Here is a 24,842-nt window from a genome sequence, read left to right as displayed (position 1 = left end):
AGAATTCACCATAAGACGGCGAGTGGGTAAGGTAACTAGTAGGGTGAAAGTGCTAGACTTTAGGAAAGCTGATTTCAATGAACTCAGGTGATTAGTCAAGGACGCACTGCAGAGTAGGAGATTTGAAGAGATGGAAGCCCAAGAAGGGTGGCTGTGCCTTAAGGAAACGATCCTTCGGGCACAAAGCAAGACGATCCCCGAGCGAGGCAAAAGAGGGAAAGGGGCCAGGAGGCTTCCCTGGCTGACCACAGAAATCCAGAGCAGCCTAAGGGACAAAAGGGGAGCACATAAAAAGTGGAAACAGGGAGAGATCACCAAAGATGAATACACCTCCTCTGCTCGTGCTTGCAGGGAGGCAGTTAGACGGGCCAAAGCTACCATGGAGCTGAGGATGGCAACCCAAGTAAAAGACAACAAGAAATTGTTTTTTAGATATATAGGGAGTAAAAGGCAGGCCCAGGGAGGAATAGGACCCCTGCTAAATGGGCAGAATCAATTGGTGACAGACAGGGGGGACAAGGCTGAACTCCTCAATGAGTCCTTTCCCTCAGTGTTCCTAAGTGAGGGGCACGACAAGTCTCTCACTGGGGTTGTAGAGAGGCAGCAGCAAGGCACCAGACTGCCATGCGTAGACCCTGAGATGGTGCAGAGTCACTTCGAAGAACTGGATGCCTTTAAGTTGGCAGGCCCGGATGAGCTCCATCCGAGGGTGCTGAAGGCACTGGCCGACATCATTGCAGAGCCACTGGCGGGAATATTTGAAAGCTCGTGGTGCACAGGCCAAGTCCCGGAGGACTGGAAAAGGGCCAATGTGGTCCCCATTTTCAAAAAGGGGAGGAAGGAGGACCCGGGCAACTATAGACCTGTCAGTCTCACCTCCATCCTTGGCAAAGTCTTTGAAAAAATTATCAAGGCTCACATTTGTGAGAGCCCGGCAGGACAAATTATGCTGAGGGGAAATCAGCACGGGTTTGTGGCGGGCAGATCGTGCCTGACCAATCTAGTCTCTTTTTATGACCAGGTTACAAAACGCCTGGACACAGGAGGAGGGGTGGATGTCGTATACTTAGACTTCAGGAAGGCCTTCGATACGGTATCCCACCCCATACTGGTGAACAAGTTGAGAGGCTGTGACTTGGATGACTACACAGTCCGGTGGGTGGCGAACTGGCTAGAGGGTCGCACCCAGAGAGTCGTGGTGGATGAGTAGGTTTCGACCTGGAAGGGTGTGGGCAGTGGGGTCCTGCAGGGCTCGGTCCTTGGACCGATACTCTTTAATGTCTTCATCAGTGGCTTGAACGAGGGAGTGAAATGTACTCTGTCCAAGTTTGCAGATGACACAAAGCTATGGGGAGAAGTGGACACGCCGGAGGGCAGGGAACAGCTGCAAGCAGATCTGGACAGGTTGGACAAGTGGGCAGAAAACAACAGAATGCAGTTCAACAAGGAGAAATGCAAAGTGCTGCACCTAGGGAGGAAGAATGCCCAGCACACCTACAGCCTAGGGAATAACCTGCTGGGTGGCACGGAAGTGGAAAGGGATCTTGGAGTCCTAGTGGACTCCAAGATGAACATGAGTCGGCAGTGTGACGAAGCCATCAGAAAAGCCAATGGCACTTTATCGTGCATCAGCAGATGCATGACGAATAGGTCCAAGGAGGTGATACTTCCCCTCTATCGAGCGCTGGTCAGACCACAGTTGGAATACTGCGTGCAATTCTGGGTGCCGCAATTCAAGAGGGATGCGGATAACCTGGAGAGGGTCCAGAGAAGGGCCACTCGTATGGTCAAGGGCCTGCAGACCAAGCCCTACGAGGAGAGACTAGAGAAACTGGAGCTTTTCAGCCTCCACAAGAGAAGGTTGGAGGCGACCTTGTGGCTGCCTATAAGTTCATCATGGGGGCACAGAAGGGAATTGGTGAGTATTTATTCACCAAGGCGCCCCCGGGGGTTACAAGAAATAATGGCCACAAGCTAGCAGAGAGCAGATTTAGATTGGACATTAGGAAGAACTTCTTCACAGTTCGAGTGGCCAGGGTCTGGAACGGGCTCCCAAGGGAGGTGGTGCTCTCCCCTACCCTGGGGGTCTTCAAGAGGAGGTTAGATGAGTATCTAGCTGGGGTCATCTAGACCCAGCACTCTTTCCTGCTTATGCATCGGACTCGATGATCTATTGAGGTCCCTTCCAACCCGAACATCTATGAATCTATGAGACACGCCGCGCCGCTCATACACACGATGCAGAAAACTGCCAGAGTGTGTCAATTTCCATGCTCCAGCAGACTCAATTAATCGAGTCTGCTGGTGCATGGAAACCGACAATTAACTGAGTCTGCTCTGACATGCTGGATTTCTAGCATGCCAGAACAGGCTCCATGCACGTGTATAGGAGCCCTGTACAAAGGCCAGATGTAACAGGTAAAGAACTATCTACCCTGTAGTACTACAGTAAAAAAGTTGTCCCAAAATTTAAAACAAAGCTGAAAGAGTAATCCTGAAAAGCAAAATGGAGAAATCCCTAATTTTACTTCTCTCAAGCATATCGCATAGAATACCCAGTCTCAGGTCTTAGCACAAGCCATCACAGAAGTTTTCTCTAGCTCTGAAGTCAGTAAGCTGTGGAAGAGGAAAGTAAAGGAGGACTGTGAACATGGGAGTCATTATGGACCCCTCCTCAGGACTGAAGGAACACCCACTGGCTGCCTCCTGGCAGGAGAAGTTCTTTTTCTTTCTGAGAGTCTTTACTCAGTTCCAGAAGAACAAAGGAGAACCAAAATGAAGACTCTGTTCTGTTTCAGAACTTAAAGCAGCACTAGATGAAAGTATATTTTTGCTTTATCCCTTAACCTTGACTAAACAGAAACTAAGATCATAACTGGAAGGTTTCTTCCCCACTTGGTTGGACTTTATAATGGTAGAACTGATAACCCACTAGCCCTGGATTAGTGGATAAAAACTCTTTCCCAGGTCCCTGGAGCATTTAGTATATACTAACTCATCTATACTCTCTCTCTCCAAAAACCTCTCTCTAGACAGCACTTTATTTTAGAAAATATAAGCTAGTCTCTCACTTGGCATAGCATCTGTTCACCATAAGTCCTGCAAGCAGTAGCAAAACTAGGAAGTGTTCATTCAAAGAAAATAATGACCAACCAGGGACACAACCAGAACACACAAACTTCAAGGAATGTAAAGTTTTGCAAATTTCTTCTCACCAACTGGTTTAAGAGTTCAATAGCCCTCTGGCGCTCATCAAAAGGTAATGCAGATGTGCATCAAGACAAACCAGTTTACAAATGAAACACACAATCAAGACATATCAAGGCCTCATAATGGAGACCATGGCCTAAACCAGGTCACCAATACAGTTCACTTGAAATAAGAATCTAGCAGGCTCACACACAGGATTGCAGAGTTGGCTGCAAGACTCATTACAGAAGAGTGGAAAGGCTCAACTGCAGGACTTATCTTTATAGTGGAGCGCCTAACTGTAAACCTAACCCCATGATGATGCTCCAACTTCAGTCTCAGAAAAATAATCCAATGTGCAGCACACACCTATTATTCTTGCCTTATGTATGTTGTTCCAATGTATGCTTGGGGAACAAGGACAGACAAAGGAACAAGGATGAATTAACACAAGGTTGGCAATCCAGCCCACAGTTGTCTTCCATCTACAGCTTGGAGGTGATGCAATGATCAGTAGCTATCCTTCCGGCCCCAGGGATCTTGTGGCCTTTTAGCACTACCTGCAAATCCGAGGTCAGGGGTGGGCAAAGTCTGGCCCACAGGCCTAGCAAACTAGTTTCCCAACAGCCTCTGCAGCCCCTTCTGGCTGCCACTGCCAGACCTAGCCCCAGTGCTCAGGCACCCTGACCCATCCATCCTACACCCACTTCTGGGGGGCAGTACCTACACAGGTAGGGTATGCCACCAGGTGGCTGGGATGGAGCCACAGCTGGCAGTGAGATGGGTGGGTGGTGCAAGGGAGACCCCAGGATATTGGGGGTGGTGACGGCATGGGGTTGGGGCCAGGGACGAGCTGCAATCTGCTACTCACACATTCCTGCAACAAGTGCAGGTTCTGTAGGCAGGGGCATGCAGGGAGCAGATCACAGCTCTGCCACAGCCCCATGCCATCATGACTCCTAGATCCAGGTCCCAGAGTAGCTTCCCCACCAGCTGCATGCCCTGTCCACACAGCTCCCGGATGGTCTCCATAGAGACCCTGGGAGTGCAGGGCTGCAACAGCATGGGGCCAAGGCAGAGCCGTGGTTCTGCCGCCCTGCACCATCATGGCCCTGCTGCTCCCAGAGTCACCATGGAGACCAGCCGGGAGCCACATGTGCAGGGGCTACTGGGAAATGGAGTCCAGCCACTGGTCAGATCTGCCATTTTGCCCACCCCACCTCTAGGTCAACCTGAAGCAGTCTACAGCTGCACCCAAGTTGTTCCTGCTCTGTGCAGAGAGGCTGTGTGATACCCACTCCTCCCCAGCCTCATCTGTGGTAAGACAAGTTAAAGTCAATAAACTAAGGCTCCAGTGTGGTGGGGAGAAAGCAGCCCTCTGCACAGGGCTAGATCATGAATTGCAGAGCCCTTATCAGGAATCAGCAGAAAGGGATTAGCCAGCCATTAGTAAACTGCAGAACAAGTAATATAGCCCAGCTACAAAAGGGGATCAGGGTACTATTTGTATCCGAGCCTGCAATCCAGTCTGCATTTTACTGTCTCCTTAGGGGCTGGATGTGGCCTGTGGACCGTAGGTTGCTGCTGAGCACTGAATACTTGATACCCTTTAGCTCCAATTGCCTCCTCCCGCCTATGCTGTTCTGGCAAACTGGGATAGTCAATCCCTAGCTATGCTAATCTCACACAAGCACACCATTTCTGCTGGAGACCAGCAAAGGGGCAATTCAGGAGTTGCTCTGGGAACTCTACACCACAGCACTCCCTAGCACAGGGGAATTTAAGTGACTGACTAAACCAACTTTCCAACTACCTTTACTGACAAAGCTCACCACCAAAGGCTGACACTTGACTAAAGAACCATTTTGAAGGACCTCTGCCTTAGACTATTTTTTTTTTTTTAGAAACAAAGTAGTCTTGAATAGTTCAACCTTAGGATGTGAATGCTCCTGAGTCTAACATTTACTCTTACAGCTCTCCTGAGGCAGGGAGGTACTATCACCATTTTATGCTTGGGAACTAAGACAGAGAAAGGGTAAATGACTTTCCTAAGGTTATATAGGGAGTCTTTGGTACAGCAGGAAACTATCTTGATTGTCCTCCAAGTCCTATCTTAGTGTCTCAAATCACTAGATTAGCCTACCTCTCCAGAAAACTTTTCTCCTGAGTGACTGTCACAGCTTTAGAGTGGTGTCAAATCTTCCTTGGGAAACAAGTCCGCCTTTCACATGTAAAGAACTGGGATGAAAAAAAACCTAAATTCAGTCAGCCCATGCTTATCCTACTCTGAGGGTGGGAGTCTCATGATCATGAACTTTCACACTCAAAAGCTGGATCTCTCTTTATTCTCAGTAAAATAAATAAAATGTATGAATAAACAAAGCTAGTCATCATCTCATTGGGAAAGGACAGGAAACCATATATCAACAAACTGCTATTTTGTAAGGAACTCTGACATCAATAAGAATTGTGGCAACTGAAGAAAAAACCCTACACCAAACTAAGCTAATGCATGTTTTCCCTTCCTAAAATGATTTTTTTTTTTCTGACCTCAGATTTTCATTTATATGGAAAAAAAAAACCCCATCAGGAGCTGCTTTTTGGAAGGACGCTAGATTGCTATAAATATAATCAATGATTCGTCTCAGTATTTTTTGGTCATTTTCAAACTTTAGGCTTAAAACTGATGCAGTGAAGTCAGTGAATCCACACATAAGGCTTAGCTGATTTACAAGTTTGCAGAAGGAAGGTCTCTATGACAAGTCAACTTTTTATCCTTTCAAGTTGTGTGACAAAACCCCTATGATCACTTTTAATACTTTAACACCCAGTGCCTTTTTATCTTTGTATTTTCAAAGCAGTATGCAAACAAGTAAGACTTAGAATAATTTAAGAGTATTAAACCCTAAAATAGAAAATAAAAATCCATCTTTAAAAGAGGGACTTTTCTCCCCTTTTAAGAAAGTTTTGAAATATTTTGGGCCTCTTAAAAAAAAATAAATAAAAAAAAAGTCATGCCTTAGAAGTGTATGCCTAACAGAAACTGCCCAGCAAGGTAAAACATACCAACTACAGACTAGAGGAGCTTTTTTTTTTTTTTAAGAAAAATCACAGAACCCTTTCAAATCACTTCTTCTGCCAGGAACCCTTAGCCCTGTCCTGAAGATTGATGCAGACAGAGCCAGGTGACCCAACCCAGCAATGGCAGCACACCTCCTAGCCTAGCCCGCCCCCCATTCAATTACCCCCAATCTCTTTGTGGAACGCCTGATGACCTATCACATAACCCAACATGAAAACCACTGAATTAGACCAGCCAGTCTTAACTAGGGTGCCATCTGCTCTTTGGAAGGGCACCCCAAGGTATGAGAAGATATGTAGATACACTAGGCAGGTAAGTGTAGGCTCAAACTCATCCCTGCCTGGAGGACCCCACACCCTTAGTGACTGGAGCCTCTGCAAGAAAGAAGGCACTGTAATATGCAATAATTTCTTAAAATTGGGTGCCACAATTCATAAAAGTTATGGAGGGGTGCCTCAAGCCACTGGACTAGACTTTAGATTCTACAGTTTGAAATAGTGTTTAACACCATTTATATTGCAATAGCAATGTGTTTAACCAATCAGTACTATAGAAAACTAAGAGTATTCTCAGAAAGATCCCTTGTTATTAATTCAGCTGCAACAATAAATATAGGTGAATGGCAAAATAGTGCTTTTACTGCAAATTATTTTTGTTATAGCCATGCTAGATAATTAATAATAACTAGCACGTGTCAAACTAAGTCACTAAAGATGCACATATTCAGACATGGTGAGGAGCACTACAAAACTATCCTATAAACAACACTAATGACAAAAGAGAAGAGAGAAGGAGAGAGAAGAGAAATGGAATAAGATATCAATTTGTTTCCTATTAACAATTCACAGGATAATGCTTGTTTGAAATATATGTAAATTGTAAAGTACGCATAATATGAGGGACTAGATCCTTCTTCTAAAGGCTTCTATATCCACAAAGTACCTTTTCTATTTAGGAGAGGAGGAAACATTGTCTAAGAGCAGGATACTGGAAGCCAGAAACCCTGACTTTAAACCCTCATCTGGCATGTACAATGCAATTTCCTTACCTGGAAGAACCGGATATTCATCTACTTCTCATAAATTGCTTTGTGATCTTAACGAGATTACACTACATGAAAGGCACCTCATATAAGGCAAAGTATATCTTACAAGATTTTAATCTGAAGGTAAGAAGACACATATGACTCTCTCACAAGATGCTTGTAAATTATTAATTCTGTAATAAAACTGTTAAAACACCTTCCAAAGCACATAGAAACTGAAATTTGAAGTTTCTGCAAGCTACCTTATTTACTTGACTACAACTCCCCAATAATCAAATTATAGATTTGATAAATTTTCCAGGTATAGAATCTAATTATTGGAGGTTTGCCTCAAATTTGTCCTTCTCCTACTACTATAGCAGGAAAAATAAATCTGAGGGGTCAGGTAGCCCCCTTGGCCCCTGGCTTCTTCCCCCAAAACCCTTCCCCCCCCCCTTTACTAACAGACCCTGCTCTCCCTGAACACATGCAAGTCAAGCCCAAATTTGAAAACATACCTGTAGTCATCTGAATATAGGCAAATTTGTATATAGGCAAATTACTACAGGTACCCAGAGACTTAGTTCAGCCAGAATTTATGTATTTTACCTTTTTTGAAACTGCTGCACATTTTAGCACAGGTACTTCATAAACATACTTTTAAGCAACACTTCTGTACCTACTTATACATAGGTACAAATGAGTCAAATCAGTTCCAAATTCCACCCACTGAACAGAGCACTCAGTCATTCAGGTGCAAGTATCTTACCTCCCAGACTCTTCACCAAATCTATGGCAGGCATCTTACATGCAAGCCTCAAGCCTGGAGATCTTGGGGTTCAGATGCCCCTCAAGTCTCACTTGCCCTTAGCCAAAAGGCCAAAGGAGCAAGTTATGGAGAAAACCTCCATCTCCAGGAAAAAAGTGTGCAGCCAATATCCTCCCATTGGAAAGCTATAGTAGACTCTCATAGGGGTGCCTGCCTGCAGTGCAATGAACAAGTCTCCACCCTCAACTATACAAAGCCATTACAGGCCAGGAGGAAAAGGATTTCCCTTTCCAGGCATAGCAAAACCACCTGGACCAATACTACCATATACTGTGGTGATCATGGCATCTCCTCTGCTCGGTTGGTACAAGCTATGCACATTAGTCCAAAGCCAAAAGCTTATGATTGACTACATAGTTCACTGGGCTGGGCACCACTAAAATCAAAAGTATATCAAGCCATGGTGACCCCACAGCTCAGCATGTGTGTTGTGTATATTCCAGATCTAGATACTTCAGATATATGCAGATTAAGTGCTAGGCTACCTTGTCCGGTTCCACCTCATGGAAAGCAGGGTCACACTAATCATACATGACAGGCAGAGAAACGGGAAGCGACAGAGGGATTCTGGGAGAACTGTTTGGGGCCCAATTTGGGGATGTCTGCCAGACAAAGCTGGTGAAAAAATAGGAATCACTAAAAACGGGAAAAAAAAGGTACAGCTCAGCTGTGGGAGTGAAGAGGAAGTCCAAATATATTCAGTGTAGTGGCTGACCACGTCTTGAAAAGAGACAGTGCTGAGGGGGACTGCAGGCAATGGACACTACCATATATATTACTCAGATGGGTTGCATTAACCTATCCTTGTAGTGGATTCCCATGCAGAATCTTGGCCTTTTGGGATAGGATTAAATGTCAATTTTAACTCTGTGTGCTTTAGGAACCATTTCCCTACTCAAATGCAGTGTTGTTGTGCAGAGTATTCTGTCGGTTCTTCACTGTGTAAGCATCGTGTCCCCTTTCTCCCCTTCTCGCTCCCAGGCTTAGTTGGCTACATGTTTTACATAACACCCCTACTCCTACCCTCTACTACAGAGGCGGGCAATTATTTTTGGCAGAGGGCCACTTACTGAGTTTTGGCAAACCATTGAGGGCTGCATGACAAGCAGCCCAGGGCAGATAAATATTAAATTTTCTAAATTTTTTAGGGGCCCCACAGGCTACATTTTGCCCACCCCTGCTCGGATTTCCTGTATTTCTTTGTGCCTCGAACTTTGTCATCTTGAGCGTTAACATTTTCTGGCACCAAAGAGAGGGTGTCAGGGCTGGCTCTGGCCCTCTGGATTCCAGTTCCCCAATGAGGGAATATCCACATTTGGTTTTTGGGGGTTTTTTGCTTTGTTTTTTTTGGGGGGGGGGGTGCTGTTGTTGTTTTGGTTCGTTCGTTCGTTCGTTCCTTTGTTGGGGGGGGGGGGGGGGGTGGAGTTGTTAGGTTTTTTTAGTTCTCTTTTTTTTAAAGAGCCAAACAGAAAAAAAGAAAAAAAAAAAAAGAGGTTCCTATCAGCATTTTTCTACAATATGGGCCATGTTTTTTAATAGTTATGCTCAATGTTGGCTACATTTAATCAGCTTCAGAGTTGGTTTCCATTACTGAGGACAGAATGCTTTTGGCAGCAGTTTAGTGATAGACAGTGTATTTAATGAGGTCTCTTTATATGCAAGTGTAAGATAAGAGACTTTTACCCCCATGCTGATTGGGGGGGAAAACTGCGTCTTGTATTAGAGTAAATAAGGTAGGGAAAGAAAGTTAATGTGTAAAAATATACAAACATTTGTTGCAAGTGAAAACAATCAAGTGTATGAAATACCAACTCATTCACAATATATTCACCTTAACCAATATAAGCCATACATTCTGAAGCAAAATTTAGTTAATATTTGTAAATTACACTGAAGAATACAAGTGCCTCCCTACTAGTATGCAAACAAATAGGTTAGGCAGAGGACAAACTGATAATCCTTTATCATTTATAATGCTCTGTTATCATAAGAATACACCAGGAAAACTAGAAGTCATTGAGGTTAGAAGTTATTTTTTCTGAAAATGCTTTAACCAGTCAGCATTAACTTTCTACTGGCATCACAGTAGTTAACCCTCTTCACCAAAGCAGTTAGCTAGTATTTGAGGTCTTATGGGTTGTTTTTTTTATAAAGAGAAAAAAAAAAAACAAAAACTGATGATACAGTCTGGTCTCAATTGCAATTCCATGTATTTACAAAGAATGTGCATAAGAGTCCTGTTTCCGTGAACACAGTAGGAATCAAACAGGAGCAGCTCCTTGTTCAGAACACCAAGTCTCTTTTCAGCCAGTCCTTCACCCAAAGGCTCTATCAATTTTCCCCACACTTCCACTACGAGCCAGTCTCTGGGGCCTCTGCAGCCTTCCATACTCCAGTCCCTTCTCTCATGCACACAGCTTCAAGCAGTGTATAGGAGCTACATGAATTTGCATTCATGCTTCAGGGAAAACCCTTCAAAGACCAGATAGCTCAACTTCTGCACAAGCCTTGTATGTAGCCTCCATTTAGGACAATGATCTGTACTGTTTCAGTTGCCTGTTCTAGTAACTGCTTATTAAAGTTATCTTGAATGAAGTGAGGTTGTTGAACTCACCAGCTTCAACAAGGTTTCACCCAACCACAATCAAAATACTATGGACCAGCATAACTTTAAAAAAAAAGCTATCACTCAATGGTAGTTTAAAAAAATACGATGAAAAAGGGAAATATAGTAGAGTAATAGTACTTCTGTTTACATTAACCTTGTCAATCTGTTTATACCAAAGTAATATTTAAATGTTTTGTATAAAGCTTTATAACCCTAGCATAACAGTGTACTTAATTCAAGTGTGGGAATCCCTTTTCAAGCAACCACTGGACAATCTGAAAGCCTTTTTCCTGATCTCAGGCAGTTTTCAGATTGTAAACAGATACATTTTGAGCCAGCAGGTGTGCTAAAAACATGTGCTAACATGAACCAAAGCAAATATTTTACAACTGTCACAGGAAAGAGTAATAAAATGTAAAAGTACAAAATGGCAATGTGCTGGCTAGACAGTAGTAATCAGCTAACACACAGATATAGTTGCATTTAGGGAGAGGAGACCCAAATTTATACTGCATTTTACTGCAGAAGTCTTGTTACAACGAAAATCATTTTAAACTACCGAAGAACCTAGCACTATAATCCACCAAAAAGTAATCAGACTCTTTCTCCTGAACACTTTTGTAACTGGGGTTGCACACCCTTTTTCTGTACATCTTGCCATTCTCTCTAACACTAATTGGTATTATAACTATAATAATGGTGGGATATGCACCAGACGCCTCCTGTCCCAATACAGTGCTTGACTACAAGAGCATATTTCATCCTAGATATGCAGACCAACAGCTCTCATTCATTTTTCTGTCTCCTCCTTGGTCTGCTCATATTTCTTCTACCAGCTACTTCTGAATTCTTTCATCAGACATCTTTTCCCCTTCCTCTCCCTTAACTTAGTTTCTCTTAATCTTTCTCCCATCTTCTGCATATACTACTTCCATCCTCTGCCCTGCACTTGCAGTGATGGTGCTAATACTCCTTACACCAGGGGCGGGCAATTATTTTGGGCAGAAAGCCGCTTACTGATTTTTGGCAATCCATAGAGGGCCGCATGACAGGCTGCTGGGGGCAGATAAATATTAATTTTCTAAAATTTTTAGGGGCCCCACGGGCCAGATAGAATGGCCTGGCAGGCTGCATCCAGCCCACAGGCTGCATTTTGCCCACCCCTCCCTTACACTATAGTGCTTCCTCGGTAGGCACAAGGATAGAAGGAAGCTGGCATAAGCCTGTTTCTTCTGCTGAGAGGAGACTTGTGCAGTTACTATGTCTATTGGGATCAAGTGATGTCAATGAAAATACCACAAACTTAATGGGCTAACTTACGACAGGAAAAGTTAAAATGCCTCATGATAAGAGCAATTACTGGAGAACAAGCTACCAAGGAATTTGCCAACACACCATTAATGGAGGTATTCCTTTCATAGGGATGGTTTCCCAAAAGTGTAGGCAAGTCCCAAGGATATAAAAGATGAACTAGAAGATTCACTGAAAGGACACTGTCAAACAAAGCACTTTTATGAATAACACGGATAACAGCAGTAACTTCACTGCAAGTCAACTACAGAGCTAAGCCATATCAGAGCTTATCATAAAAAAAAAAACTATCAGACACGCTAGGTACATGAACACCCTGGGAATCACTATTCAGACAAGCTGGTCAAACTAACCAGAAATTACAGTGACAGGTCATGAAATTATAATCAAGTTATTATTTCTGCTTTAAAACAGGAGCCACTTATCAAAGACAAGCCTCAAATTTCCAGTAATTACATCATGAGGCACCAAATTCTCGTTTAAAATTTTGAGACATGTTGTCAGAAGTAAGTGCGAGAAAAGCAAGCTTCACGTAGAAAAGGGATGGTCCTCCAGCACTTATTAAATCATTAACTGCTCAATACATTTTTTTCAGTGCAGAAAAAATATTTCCAAAGGGAGGGGGAGCTATTTCATGCTAAGTGTTTACTAACTCAAGTGAGGCAGAACACAGGAGGAAAGTGTCCAAAAGAGAGCCTACTGTTCAACAGGGAAAAATCTTAATTCCAGTCATGAAAACTTCTCAAGATAATTTTCATGTTTTAGAACAAAACAGGAGTATACAAAGCTGAGGCGTATATGCTGAATGTGTTCTAATATAACAATCCTGCTCCTAATAAAGTCTTGAAATTAAAAAAAAATAAATAAAAAAGTGTAATTCAGTCTCTTTCCCAGCCACAAGAATATTCCTTCATGGCATGTAATATTTAGTGCAAACCAGTTCATAGGAAACAGACAAGCTATACAAAACATGGGTAGTGTGACAAGGTCACAAACCATTCAGGCATTATTGTCATGGTTACCATGACCTCATCAGATCAGAGATATTTATGTATGTAATGCTATGGCTCAAATACAAGTATCTTTATGAAGTTGTACACAGAGTTCCTGAAAAATCCTTTTACCCCAAATTAAGTTTTTGACACTGTACTTTTAAAGACTCGGTGTGACTGGATAACAGTACCAGAGAAAACAGGTAAAGAGAAACTACCTAACCTCTGCTAATGAAAGCGCTGGATTTGATTTAGTAACGGATCTCATTTCTTGTCAGTACTGAAATCAGTGGTCATAGAGGTTAACATTTTAGACATATTAAAAAGGCCCCTGATGAGTTAGGGTCACAAAAAGCATTTTCCAAACTCATCTGGTCATAGATTTTGCAGGATTCTTTCTAGAGTCCCACTAGCTACCACTAGTCTTACAGCTAAGACCCCTCAATTATACATACCCACAATGTACACTCTAACTCCTAAGCTCCTTTCACCTGTTTGAAAGACTCTGGTCTCTAGAGACTTTCTACTTGGACTGAGAAGTCAGTAGAGATGCACCAATACATCGGTCCGATATTGGATCAGTACTGATATAACGAAAATTGGCTGCATCAGAAATCAGCCCAACGGAGCCGATAATTTGGCCAATAAATGCCCGTGCATGTGTGCAGCCACAGCGCAGCACGCAGGCAGCAAGGAACACAGCCCAGAAGCATGGAGAGCTGCTTCCCGCTGGTAAGTCTACTGTGGTGGAAGGGGAGGGGGGAGGGAAAGGACATGGGGTTGGGGGGCAGATCAATCCCCTCCACCCCAGCTGGGCAGCACCTGCTCCCTCCCTCATCGCAGGGGGAGGGGGAGGGTTGATTTGCCACCTGCATGCCCCTTCCCTCCCCCTTCCACCACAATGGACTTACCAGCTGGAGGCAGTTCTCCACACTGTTTTGGAAATCGGATCGGTATTGGCTGATATGCCTCCTTAAAAATTGGATATAGGTATTGGCCCCAAAAATCTCTATCGGTGCACCCCTAGAAGTCAGGATTCAGAATCAAAGTATATCCCACTATTTAAGAAAATAAAATAAAATGGGAGTGGGGCAAGTTGGGAAAAGCATCTTTGCCAACTCAGGGCAGTAATGACCAAAAGTCATTGCCAGCCAAAGCTGTCTGGTAATCAGTATAGAATGAGTTACTGTCTCAGTCCAACTCACACTGGTCCAACTCACAAAAAGCACTACAATAATCACACATTTTGATAGTCTCAAAAGCAGCTGCACCTGTTTTGAGTTGAGGCATGTACAAGATGTGGCAAGGTAACCTGGCTGTGGTTCATGTCACATCTAGATAGGTGAGACTATAGAGCTATCACTCAAAACACTTTTTACAAGCATGATGTTCACTTTTGCTTTGTAAAAAGAGTGCATTGTTCATACTAAATGACTGATCCCAAATGAAATCTGACAGAATGCCAAGTTTGGCATTTTGAAGACCAGAAAGTTTTAACTGCAAAATGTACACAAAAAATATTTTTAAATTATTCTTTCAACTAAAAATGGTTGAAACAATTTCATCGAACTTGACAGACAAGCAAAGATATTTTGGAATGGGGATCAAGCTCAAAATATTTCAGCTAGAAACACACACACACACTTTTCACTATTACCAAACCTTGGCAAGAAGTAGAAAGTCTGTAAGCCCTGCTTTCCCAGCCTTAATGCATGCGTGCGTGCATACGTACAATGAAGGAGTGAGGGACAGAGTGGTTTTTGGTTGTTTGTTTTTTTTTTTAACTTTCAAGACATGCAGGTATTTCCTAACCTAAATTTGGAGTGAAACTGACTTTAAAAGGGACGTGACGTAGGTAGAAACTGATGATCCCACGTTCCACTGATTTCAGCTCGACTTATGTCAAACACCACAAAACTACAAGAGAGAGATAAATGAACAAGCACAGCCCACAGTGTAAATGTTCTGAAAAAAATCTATCCAACTCCAGGAATACCTGGGTAACCCTTTTCAGAATTATAGATCAGAGTCTTCTCTAGGTACCAGATGGGCCTGTGAAGACGGACACACTTTATGAAACAGAGTGAAATGTGGCTGTCACAAAGATGTAAAAGTCTTGCTTTGTTAAGAAAAGCCAGCGTGTGCTCCATGGACTTGGGGTTGGGGGTGGGGGGGGTGTTTGCATTTGCAGATGACTCACAAAGCATGGACAATTAAAGTATTTGAAGTGCTAGAGCTGACAGACTTTTATGAAAGTGAATGGGCCACTCTCATGCCAATACCAACTTGGGCCTGGCAGAGGCTGTAAGCAAACCTGCTTGCCCTGGACTTGACGGACCCATCTAATAACAGACAAAGAGGCTCTATGAAACAGTCTAGCCACCCCCCCTTCCCTCCCCAAACACCCGGGCATCGACTGGGAAAGTATTAGAGGCCTTCTTGGGGTGCTTTATGTGTCAGGGTAACTCAGTTGAAAGGTTTGTATCAATTTTGTTCAAGTGGGAGAGAAGGCAGCTAAATAAAAGTAGTTGCTTAAACATTAGGGTCAGTTTAAAAATAATACACCCAAGAAGCTGAGCAGGAGCCTTCAGACCTTTCAGGCCCCTGTTACAGATTATTGACAGTACACAATTCACTGGTGAATTGCATGCTGGATTCAGACCATCCATATGTGCAAAGTATCAAGAATTACAGAGAAGCAGGGCTAGAAAGGACCTCCAGAGGTCATTGAGTCCAACCCACTGCCTGAGGTAGAATCAGCCCTAGCTAAACCATTCTATACAATCCATCATCTAAACTCAACATAAAACTACCATCAACCCTGATGCAAAACAGACTTAACATCCCAACCTGCCACAGGTAAAGCAAGGGAACTACTGCAGCCAACATCCTGCTTCTATTAAATATTGTCAATATATGCTCGAGATCCCAGGTATCCTGGATTATCTCAATTCATCATTGAATCGCACAAGAAATGTAGACCAGTCATATATGCAAAAGGACTTATCACACAGTTTGTAGAATCTTATGAAAGTTAGGGTTGGAAGGGACCTCAAGAGGTCAGAGTCCAACTGCCTGCTCAAACCAGGGCCAGCCCCAATTAGATCATCCCAGTTAAAGCTTTGTCTAGTCGGGTCTTAAAAGCCACCAAAGAGAGAGATTCCACCACCTCTCTGGGTAACTTGTTCCAGTGTGTTACTACCCTCCTAGTGAGAAAATGCTTCCTAATTTCTAACTTCCCTTGCTAATTTCTAACTTCCTTGCCACAACTTGAGACCATTGCTCCTTGTTCTGTCATTTGCCACCACTGAGAACAGTCCGGCTCCATTCTCCTTGTAAACCCTCTTCAAGAAGTTGAAGGCTACTATTAAATCCCCTCTCAGTCTTCTTTTCTGCAGACTAAATAAGACCAGTTCCCTCATAAATCATGTGCCCCAGCCCCTGAGCCACTTTCATTGCCCTCTGCTGGACTCTCTTGAACTTGTCCATATTCTTTCTGTCATTGAGAGCCCAAACCTGGACACAGTACTCTAGAAGTGGCCTCACCAGCGCAGAATAGAGCAGGATAATCACTTCCCTCACTCTGCTGGCAACAGCCGAGCTCTCTTGTCTTGGGCACCAGCCTCACGCAATAAAAAAAAATATTAAGAGAATTTTTCGTGTTCCGATCCAAATCGGCCATATCAATTCCAAATATGTGAGTCAGTCAAGAACCGTAAGTGGCCCTACTACCAGCAAACATCCTCCACCCCACCTGGGGCTTCAGATGTTTCCAAATCCTTTGGCAGGCATCCTATGTGCAGGCCCAAGCCCCAAGGCATGGAGTTCAGATACATTACTTCCACGGTTACTACCCCATGCCAGAAAAGCGGTTATCCCTGGGTGTAACTAGGAAAACCACCTTAGTGGTCCAGCCTCATGCAATAAACTTAAGAGCAGCCACATGGGCTAAGCATTTACCCTACATCTCACTCCTCAAATCGCACAATCTTCATGGAGACCGGCATTGGGGGGGGGGGGGGGCATGCAACTTCTCTCAACTCACTCATTGTCAAATGTGCCATCACCTGAGGTCCCCTGAGTGAAGGACCTCCCTTTCCACTCACCCTCAATCCCACAATATGCGGAGTGGCCGCACAGCCAAAGCACTTGCCCCACAACTCCCTTGTCAAACGCAGGACAAACTTAACAGCACTAGGCACCATCCACCAGCAAAATCATGCCATGAATGCCAACACTGGCCAACTCAACACACAATTTATTGCCCGACAGCCTAAAAGCAGCCGCACATGCGGGCAGCTATCACAGGATAAAAGTACCTCTCTCCCCCACCACAAAGTCAGCGGCACTGGGCAGCACGGCCAGATATATGATAATCGTGGTAGTCGTAGAATAGTTTCAACCCTTGCACAATAAATAATAATCTGAGAAGCGTTCAAAACGTATGACTGCTCGAGGCAGCACATCGATGCAGCCTACGCAAAACCCAAGCTAGTCGCTCTCGGGGAGCCTTAACCAATGCTGGGGCTGGGGATCGGCGCCTGCCCTGAAATAAAAGAAACGCTGCCACTTTGAGGGCCCAGCTCTCACTCACTCCCTGGCTGCAAACTTAATGCGAGTGATATGAAGTCAGAAAGATGCAGACTTATTTGCAGAATTATTCCCATGCTTATTTGCACCATTAACTGCCTATTTTTTCAGCGTCTGACAGCTTTTCAGCAAAAAAAAAAACATTCTGAGCTTCCAATGCAATCATTTCATATTGCAGACCTGGCCACGCAGCCCCCCCACCCGCACCAACGCTTGCCCTGCGAGGGAGGAAGGGCACAGCGACTCACAGGTGACGATGGGCTTGTTCTCCATGGTGTATATCACCGGCGGCTTCTCGGAGCCCTCCTCCTCCTCGGCGGCCACCGCCGCGGCGGGGTCCATGGGCGGGCGGGGTCCTCAGCCCCGGCTCCCCCCCCCGCGCCGCGCCATGGAACCGTCCCGGCCGCCCGGTCCCGACTAACCGCCCGCCCGCTCTTCTCTTCACCTCACCTCCCCCCGCCCCCGCGCGCGCTGGAATGGGCCGTTCCACTCCGGGGTTCCGCCCCGCCCAGCCAGCTCCTCGCTCGCTGCCCCTCTCCCCACCCCCCGCCCGCTCTGCGTCCACAGCCCCGCGCCGGAGCGAGGAGTGAGGCTCCGCGCGTTCATCCGCTTCCTGGATCACTGGCCCTGCATTACCGCTTCCGGGAGGAGGAGGAGCGGGGAATTAAGGGGGAAGGCAAAGAAGCTGCCGACAGAAATTATATTAAAGGGGAGGACGAAATGGGAAGAAGAAGAGGGGAAAGTAAAGGCGGAAGGAGTACAAGAGTCAGGCAGCTCTTGCGCATGTGCGAATGGGACCCAGTTCACGTTCCTCGCTGGGTGGGGAGAGGGTATGGTTGGGCGCAGGTGTAGGCGCAGGCGCGCGCTGAGTGCTGCCTGGAGCTGAGGACCGCAGGGCTCAAGAAAATAAAGCTTGCTGCTTTGTTTGCCACAGCTCTTCCCACGCAGGGGCTGCCCCGGGGGTACCTGGGGAGCCTAGCCAGGGGGCCAAGATGCACCCCCCAGGTTTGCCCCTAAGAATTCCCGGGGTCCAGCCCATGTGCAGCATTTGGAGCCCCCCTCCCTCCTAGTCGTGGGATCCTAAGGCAGGCTACCTAGTCCAGGCTTTGCCCATGGCAGGACCCCCCTGACTGAAGCATCCCAGCCACGTGAAATGATTTGTGTTCTAGCGATGGGATGCGATGCCGTGTGAGTAGAGCAATGCAAAACTCTGGAACTCTTGGTTCAGAAATGATACCTTATATTAAACAAATTATCTTTTTCTGCAAGCTTTCAGGCACACATGCCCTTCTTTGGGCTCAGGGAAAATTAAAGATGGCACAGAGTCCCCACAGGTAGAAAACAAACTTCATTTTTGCACAGAGAAAGTTGAAGGTGGAAGTCTGTGCCCAAAAGCTTGCAGAAAAAGATAATTTATTTTGCAAAATTTTTTGTTGGTCTAATAAAAGGCATCATCACTGAACAAAGAGTTCAAGAGTTTTGCATTTCTTTTTGTCTCAGACCAATACGGCTACCAAATACATCCATAGGAGTAAAGCAGCGTTGGACAGGATAATGCTCAGGACCTACCTAGGGTTGTTGGCTGTAGCTGTGCTGATCTAAGGATATAGGCAAACAAGGGTTTGGGGTAAATGCGATATCTTTTATTCGACAAACTAAGATGAAAAAAATATTCTTTGCAAGCTTTCGGGCACAAACCCTTCGTGCATATATACCAGCAGACTATACATGCCTGAAGAAGGGTATTCATGCTTCAAAGCTTGCAAAGAACAATTTTTCCAACTATTTAGTTGGTCTAATAAAAGGACCTACCCAGTATACTTTGTCTACTTTTGCCTGTGGCAAAATAAGAGTCAGTTACAGCTCAGTCTGGTGACGGGAGCTTGATGAAACCAAGCTTTGTAAAGCTTGCCTCATCCCAGAGGCAACCATGGAGTGAAAGGGAAGTGCTGGTAGTTTCTGAGGCAGGACTGGAGTCTACAAAGTTTGAGAACCGCTGCTAGAGAGAAACACCCGTTCACTCCTGCTTCTTACATGTTACCTCACAGCCACTCCAGTTCAGAAAGGGGGTTAGGTTTGCATTCTGAATAGAGCCTTTGGTTACGTTAGCAACAAAAATTAGTCCCTTAATAATAATACATATAAAAGCCCTGTTCCCTAGTCATACAATGAATACCCCACATTAATTGGCTTTAACACACTTGCCAATTTTTAATGGTTCTTGTTGGGTTGTCCTGAACACCCGTCACCCCTTTTATTTCTTTATTTTGCTGTGCTAGATGTGTCACTACATTCCCCCTCCCAGATACAGTGATCCCAGAAGCAGTTCAGTGTGAATCACAAGGATTAGCATGTGAGAGAAGGGAGGGATTGTGAGAGACAGTTTCAAGGGAGTTGAGATGCAGAGGCCAGTGATCATACTCAATGGTAATAAGGCAACCCTATGAAGGAAAATGGTCACAGAGCATGACTCAGTTTTATAAAATCAATCATAAAAACTAAGGCTAGAAGGGACCTAAGGAGGCATTTAGTGCAAACCCATGCTCAAAGCAGGACCATCTCCAACTAGATCATCCCAGCCAAGGCTTTATCTAGCCAGGTCTTAAAAACCTGTAAGAATGGAGATTCTCCAACCTGCCTGTGTAACCCGTTCCAGTGCTTCACCGCCCTCCTAATGAGAGATTTTTTCCTAACATCGAACTTAAACCTCCCTTGCTGCAACTTGAAACTATTGCTCCTTGTTCTGTCAATTGCCACCAGTGAGAACAGTCCAGCTCCAGGCTAGTTTTAGTTTCCCTGCTCCCTACTGAATTGTCCAAGAGGTCCTTATCTCAGAGGAATGGGCAGGAATACAGAAATTGGAACCTGACCTGTATAAAAGTTCCCCACACAAAGGCAGAGGGGTGGGAGTCTGAAACTTGCCTCAAACCCTGAAGACAGATTCTGGTAGTGAGTATGTGCGTGTATTCTCTGCTGTATTTAGCTGTTCTTATTAACACTGACTGATAACATCCCAATAAACTGGTATATAGCTTGGAGGAACTTGCTTTGGTTTCTCTTGTACTTCTCTGGATAAAATAAAAACCCACAGAGATATCCTGGTGTAACAACCTCTACCCAGGATCTCTTGAACAGCTATTGACACCACTTCATAAAAGCAGGATGTTGGGTGCTGAAATTCCCCTGCTTTACCAGTGGCAGGTTAGGGTATTAGGTCTGCATTGTGCCGAGGTTGATAGCCTCAGGTAGAGTTTAGACAATGGTTTGTATGCAATGGTTTGGCTAGGGCTGATCCTGCCTCAGGCAGGGGGTTGGACTAGATGACCTGTAGAGGTCCTTTCCAGCCCTACTTCTCTGTGATTCCATGACAATGCATGGTGTGTTTCAATTTGCATTTATTAAAAAAAGAAGAACAAGCTGAATTCTGCCTTTTCAGCTGCTTCCTGGAGAGCATCCTCTCTGAGCTGTAGCTAAAGTTTCAAATTATTTGCTTACTATCTGTTTGTATTCTCAGTAGACTCTAACCCCTGAATGAGAAACACCAAACCTACTTTTGTGGTGAAGGCTAAGAAAAGTTTTGTACATGAGGAGGGGTGTACACTGTACAATACTAAAAGCTGCAGTGCTTTCTCCACAAAATTCCAGCACTTACCTTTTGAATGCAGAGAGACATGTAAGCACTTGCAAGTAAAAAGACCTATATACTGTCATAACCCAAGGGTATGATTTTGTATGTGCTTCGGCACTGCAGAATTATTTCCCGCCACGAGGAGCTTTCTTTGTACAGTGCAATTCTCAGTTGCATGGAGAAAACCCCGGTCCAAAGGAGTTCCCGCCATTCGCATGTAAATTTGTTCCCCACTATTGGCTGTTTCTAAATTATTCCCACGTGGCGGCTAGTGATTGGCTTGCTAGCCGTATAAGAGGCTTGAGCGGTTTCCGTCCAAGTTGGAGGACTCCACAACCATCTGGAGAAGAAGGAGAAGGAGAAGGAGAAGGAGAAGGAGAAGGAGAAGGAGAAGGAGAAGGAGAAGGAGAAGGAGAAGGAGAAGGAGAAGGAGAAGGAGAAGGAGAAGGAGAAGGAGAAGGAGAAGGAGAAGGAGAAGGAGAAGGAGAAGGAGAAGGAGGACTTCACATCTTGTGAAGAACTCTAAGTGCTGTGGAGCCTAACAAACCCAGCGTGTGCCTTAAGAAGGATATAGGGGCCTGATCAACCTCTAGCCTCTCCCCATTGCCGCCTAATCCCTCGATGTACCCTTCCCTGCGCTCTCGTTCCATGGAGCCTAGCAAACTCCGTGTGTGTGTGTGTATCCAGAGCTCTGCCTGAGTTATTTCAAGAGGCTCGAGTTTTTCTACAGGTCTTGTTCGTACAAGTTTTGTAACTGCAACTTAAGCAAAGTTTTCTCCTGCCTGCACCGCGACCATCTACAGTGTAAGTAAAATAATCTTTAATCAACCGCTATGTGTCCGTGCCTAATTCTAGTCCGCCGGCCTGCATTCCCTGACCCGCGTGCCAGGGCTGCTGGCCACAGCCCGCTGCGCGCCCCCAAAAGCCTCGGACTGCTCCCGGCCCGCACATATACATTTGATTTTATTACATTCTCTGACTTTTGTCCCAAATGATCTCGAAAACAGATGAACATAGATTGCTCGACCTGCCCATACAATTAAATATTACAGAAATTTTGATTTTAGTGACTATAGGAAAAAAATGTGTAAAGTGTTTTGAAAGCATCTTAATTGAAGGCAGTTCTGTTTGTGTCCTCGGTCCCAAAGAAACACTGAAAGGGCCACGGTAATTTTCAGAATAGAAGATCAATGGCAGTCAGTTGGAAAGTAAAGAATTTTGTGAGTTTCAGAATAACATCTGTGGGAGCATGTCCCTTCAGTTATGAAAATTAGGGCAAATAACCATTAATCTGGAACACTGCTTTTAAAAGACCACACCCAATACACTCCAGGCATTGTAGGGACATGGAGGGTGACATGCAGCAGAAAAGGAAAAAAAAAAACTATGCATGTCAGAATATTGGGAACAGGAAAAAGGGGAAAATTAAGAAATACAAAACAAATATAACTGTAAACCTAATATAATTAATTCCCAAGCAATGCAAAGCAACCAGGGCTAATTAAAGAATCTTCCTCTAAAGGTTTAAAGGTGCAGAAATATCACATGGTAACATATTCTTTGGGGGGGGGGGTTCCTGTTTTGAGGGACTTTGTTGGTCAAATGTGTGGTATTCTTGAGTAGAGTATTAAGTTATCAGTTACTTAAAGTAAAACTCATTATACATATGTAATTTCCCCCAGAACAGGCACCCTAAATCTAGAAAATGTAGTTGAAGATTGGAAATGTATTCTTGAAGCATTTACAGTCTTTACTCAGACATCAAGTGACAGCATTAGTAGTAAAATGGAAAAACAATATAATGTACATATAAATCAGTATAGTATAATCTAGTATTATAAATATTTGAGCATTAATCATTCCTGAATGGTTGCTGCCAGTATCACAAGGCAAAACTGAGGTAGTTTAGATGCTGTATCTGTGCATTGCTCACCCTGATTTTTGTTTTGTGACAATTTAACCTTAATTCTTAGTTTCCTAAGCTTTCAATGTTTGTTTTGTGAATAATTGCAATACCATTTATTATGTTGCACCCTAAATTACTAATAGTACACTAATACACACTCATTTTTAATTCCATTTAAATATAGCTATTGTCTTCAGCTTAACAGGCGCTGTATCCACTGGTTAGGTTTATTCAGCTGTATTTTTGCACAAAATTCCATCCCTGATTTTTCTATTAAAAAAATGTCAACAAGAATTAAGTGCTCAATATTTTCCATGTCCTATAATATGAGGGCACCCTGCATCATTCAGAGTATTTTTTTCTAATTATGTTGAGTTTAATTTTAAATTCTGTCCAGTATTTTTAAGCAGTTGGATACCACCAGTAGCCACTACATTCAGATTGTACATTATGTTATTAACATTAGCATGTGGCAAAGTTACATTTTACTGAAATACAAAGTTACTGTGAATTAAGAAAAGAAGGAAATAATCTTCTTGACATGACTTGAGTATAAAGTCCTACCAGTTAGCCCCAGGGAGACTCTGGTCATGCTGCCTGTAAGTCAACATATATAAAATAACTGGCATTACACAATACTAAACATCTCATCTCTGAGGGACAAGGAAATCCAAATGAAATAAGAAGTAATATGCAAAACAGAATTTCCCCGTAATCTGGAAACGGTCTGTGTATGTTAGTTTTCCCTGTTTTCCAGACATAAGTCAAGAGTTGTTTCATTTTATCATCATAAGGTTTAACAGCACTACATTTTTATCGGAATTTAATTTTATCAGGCACTTAATTCTTGCTGAGAACATTTTATAGCAAAGTCAGGAAATGGGAGAGGGATTCTGTGCTAAATGCACCTAAATAAAATTTATCATCACAAGATTGCCCATGAAGCAAATCTCCTCCTCTTTTATCCGCTGGAGTCGAGTAGAGTAGAATTTTTTTATCAAGTGGAGCAATGTCCTTATCTAGCTTTCCACTGAGTAGCTAGCTACTACTAGACAGCAAATGAAAGACATTTACACAATTGTGGTTCTTTCTTTAAAAAGGGAAGCAACTATGTAGAGATGGAAATAGCAAGGACTGAAGTACCTCTCCAAAGCACTTGTATTACTGCCAAGCAATAATTTAATATGAGGTTGTCAACTCATCTAAAATGAAAATTGCTTAGGCTTTTATAATAAACTACCCAACGTAGGTATTGGCTCCATTGTGTTTGGTGCAACCAAGTGCCCATAAACTAGGTATGTCAACAGAATGGAAGTTTCTGCTACTGCAGAGGGCTTTAGATTGTGAAAGCACTCAACATTTTGCTGGCAGGACTTTGTAGGGTAGACTAGGATTTTGTTAGTAGTATATTGAGACTGCAATCCAGTGGTTCTGTCTTTTTTAGATTCAAGGCACCCCTCATCAGACTTGAGGTACCCCTCCATAACTTTTGCAAACTGAGCAGCACCACATTTAACCACATTTAACCACTGGCCCCCTAGCTGGGTTCTCCCCAGCACTCAGGAAAGGGGGAGGGAGGGAAACACTCAGGGAGCATTTCTCCCTCTCTCCCTGTGCCCAAAGCCAGTTCCCCTAGCTACACCCCCTCCTCAGTCCTAGCACTGGGCCCTGAGCCAGGGTCTC

At 44.1% G+C, this 24,842-nt stretch overlaps 1 protein-coding gene across 1 annotated transcript in view; it reads right to left on the bottom strand.

Moving 5' to 3' along the window:
* Positions 1–18,062, bottom strand: part of TRAPPC10 (trafficking protein particle complex subunit 10) — an 84,391-nt gene extending 66,329 nt beyond the window's left edge. The window contains exon 1 of the mRNA XM_014611183.3: positions 17,874–18,062. Coding sequence (XP_014466669.2) covers positions 17,874–17,967 — 94 coding nt within the window. The 5' untranslated portion in view covers positions 17,968–18,062. The remainder of the gene's footprint in view (positions 1–17,873) is intronic.
* Between the last annotated feature and the right edge of the window lie 6,780 nt (positions 18,063–24,842).

The sequence above is a fragment of the Alligator mississippiensis genome, chromosome 1, assembly GCF_030867095.1.
Source record: "Alligator mississippiensis isolate rAllMis1 chromosome 1, rAllMis1, whole genome shotgun sequence".
Taxonomy (NCBI): domain Eukaryota; kingdom Metazoa; phylum Chordata; order Crocodylia; family Alligatoridae; genus Alligator; species Alligator mississippiensis.
Note: the sequence above shows the minus strand (reverse complement) of the source record. Positions and strands in the feature narration are given on the sequence as shown.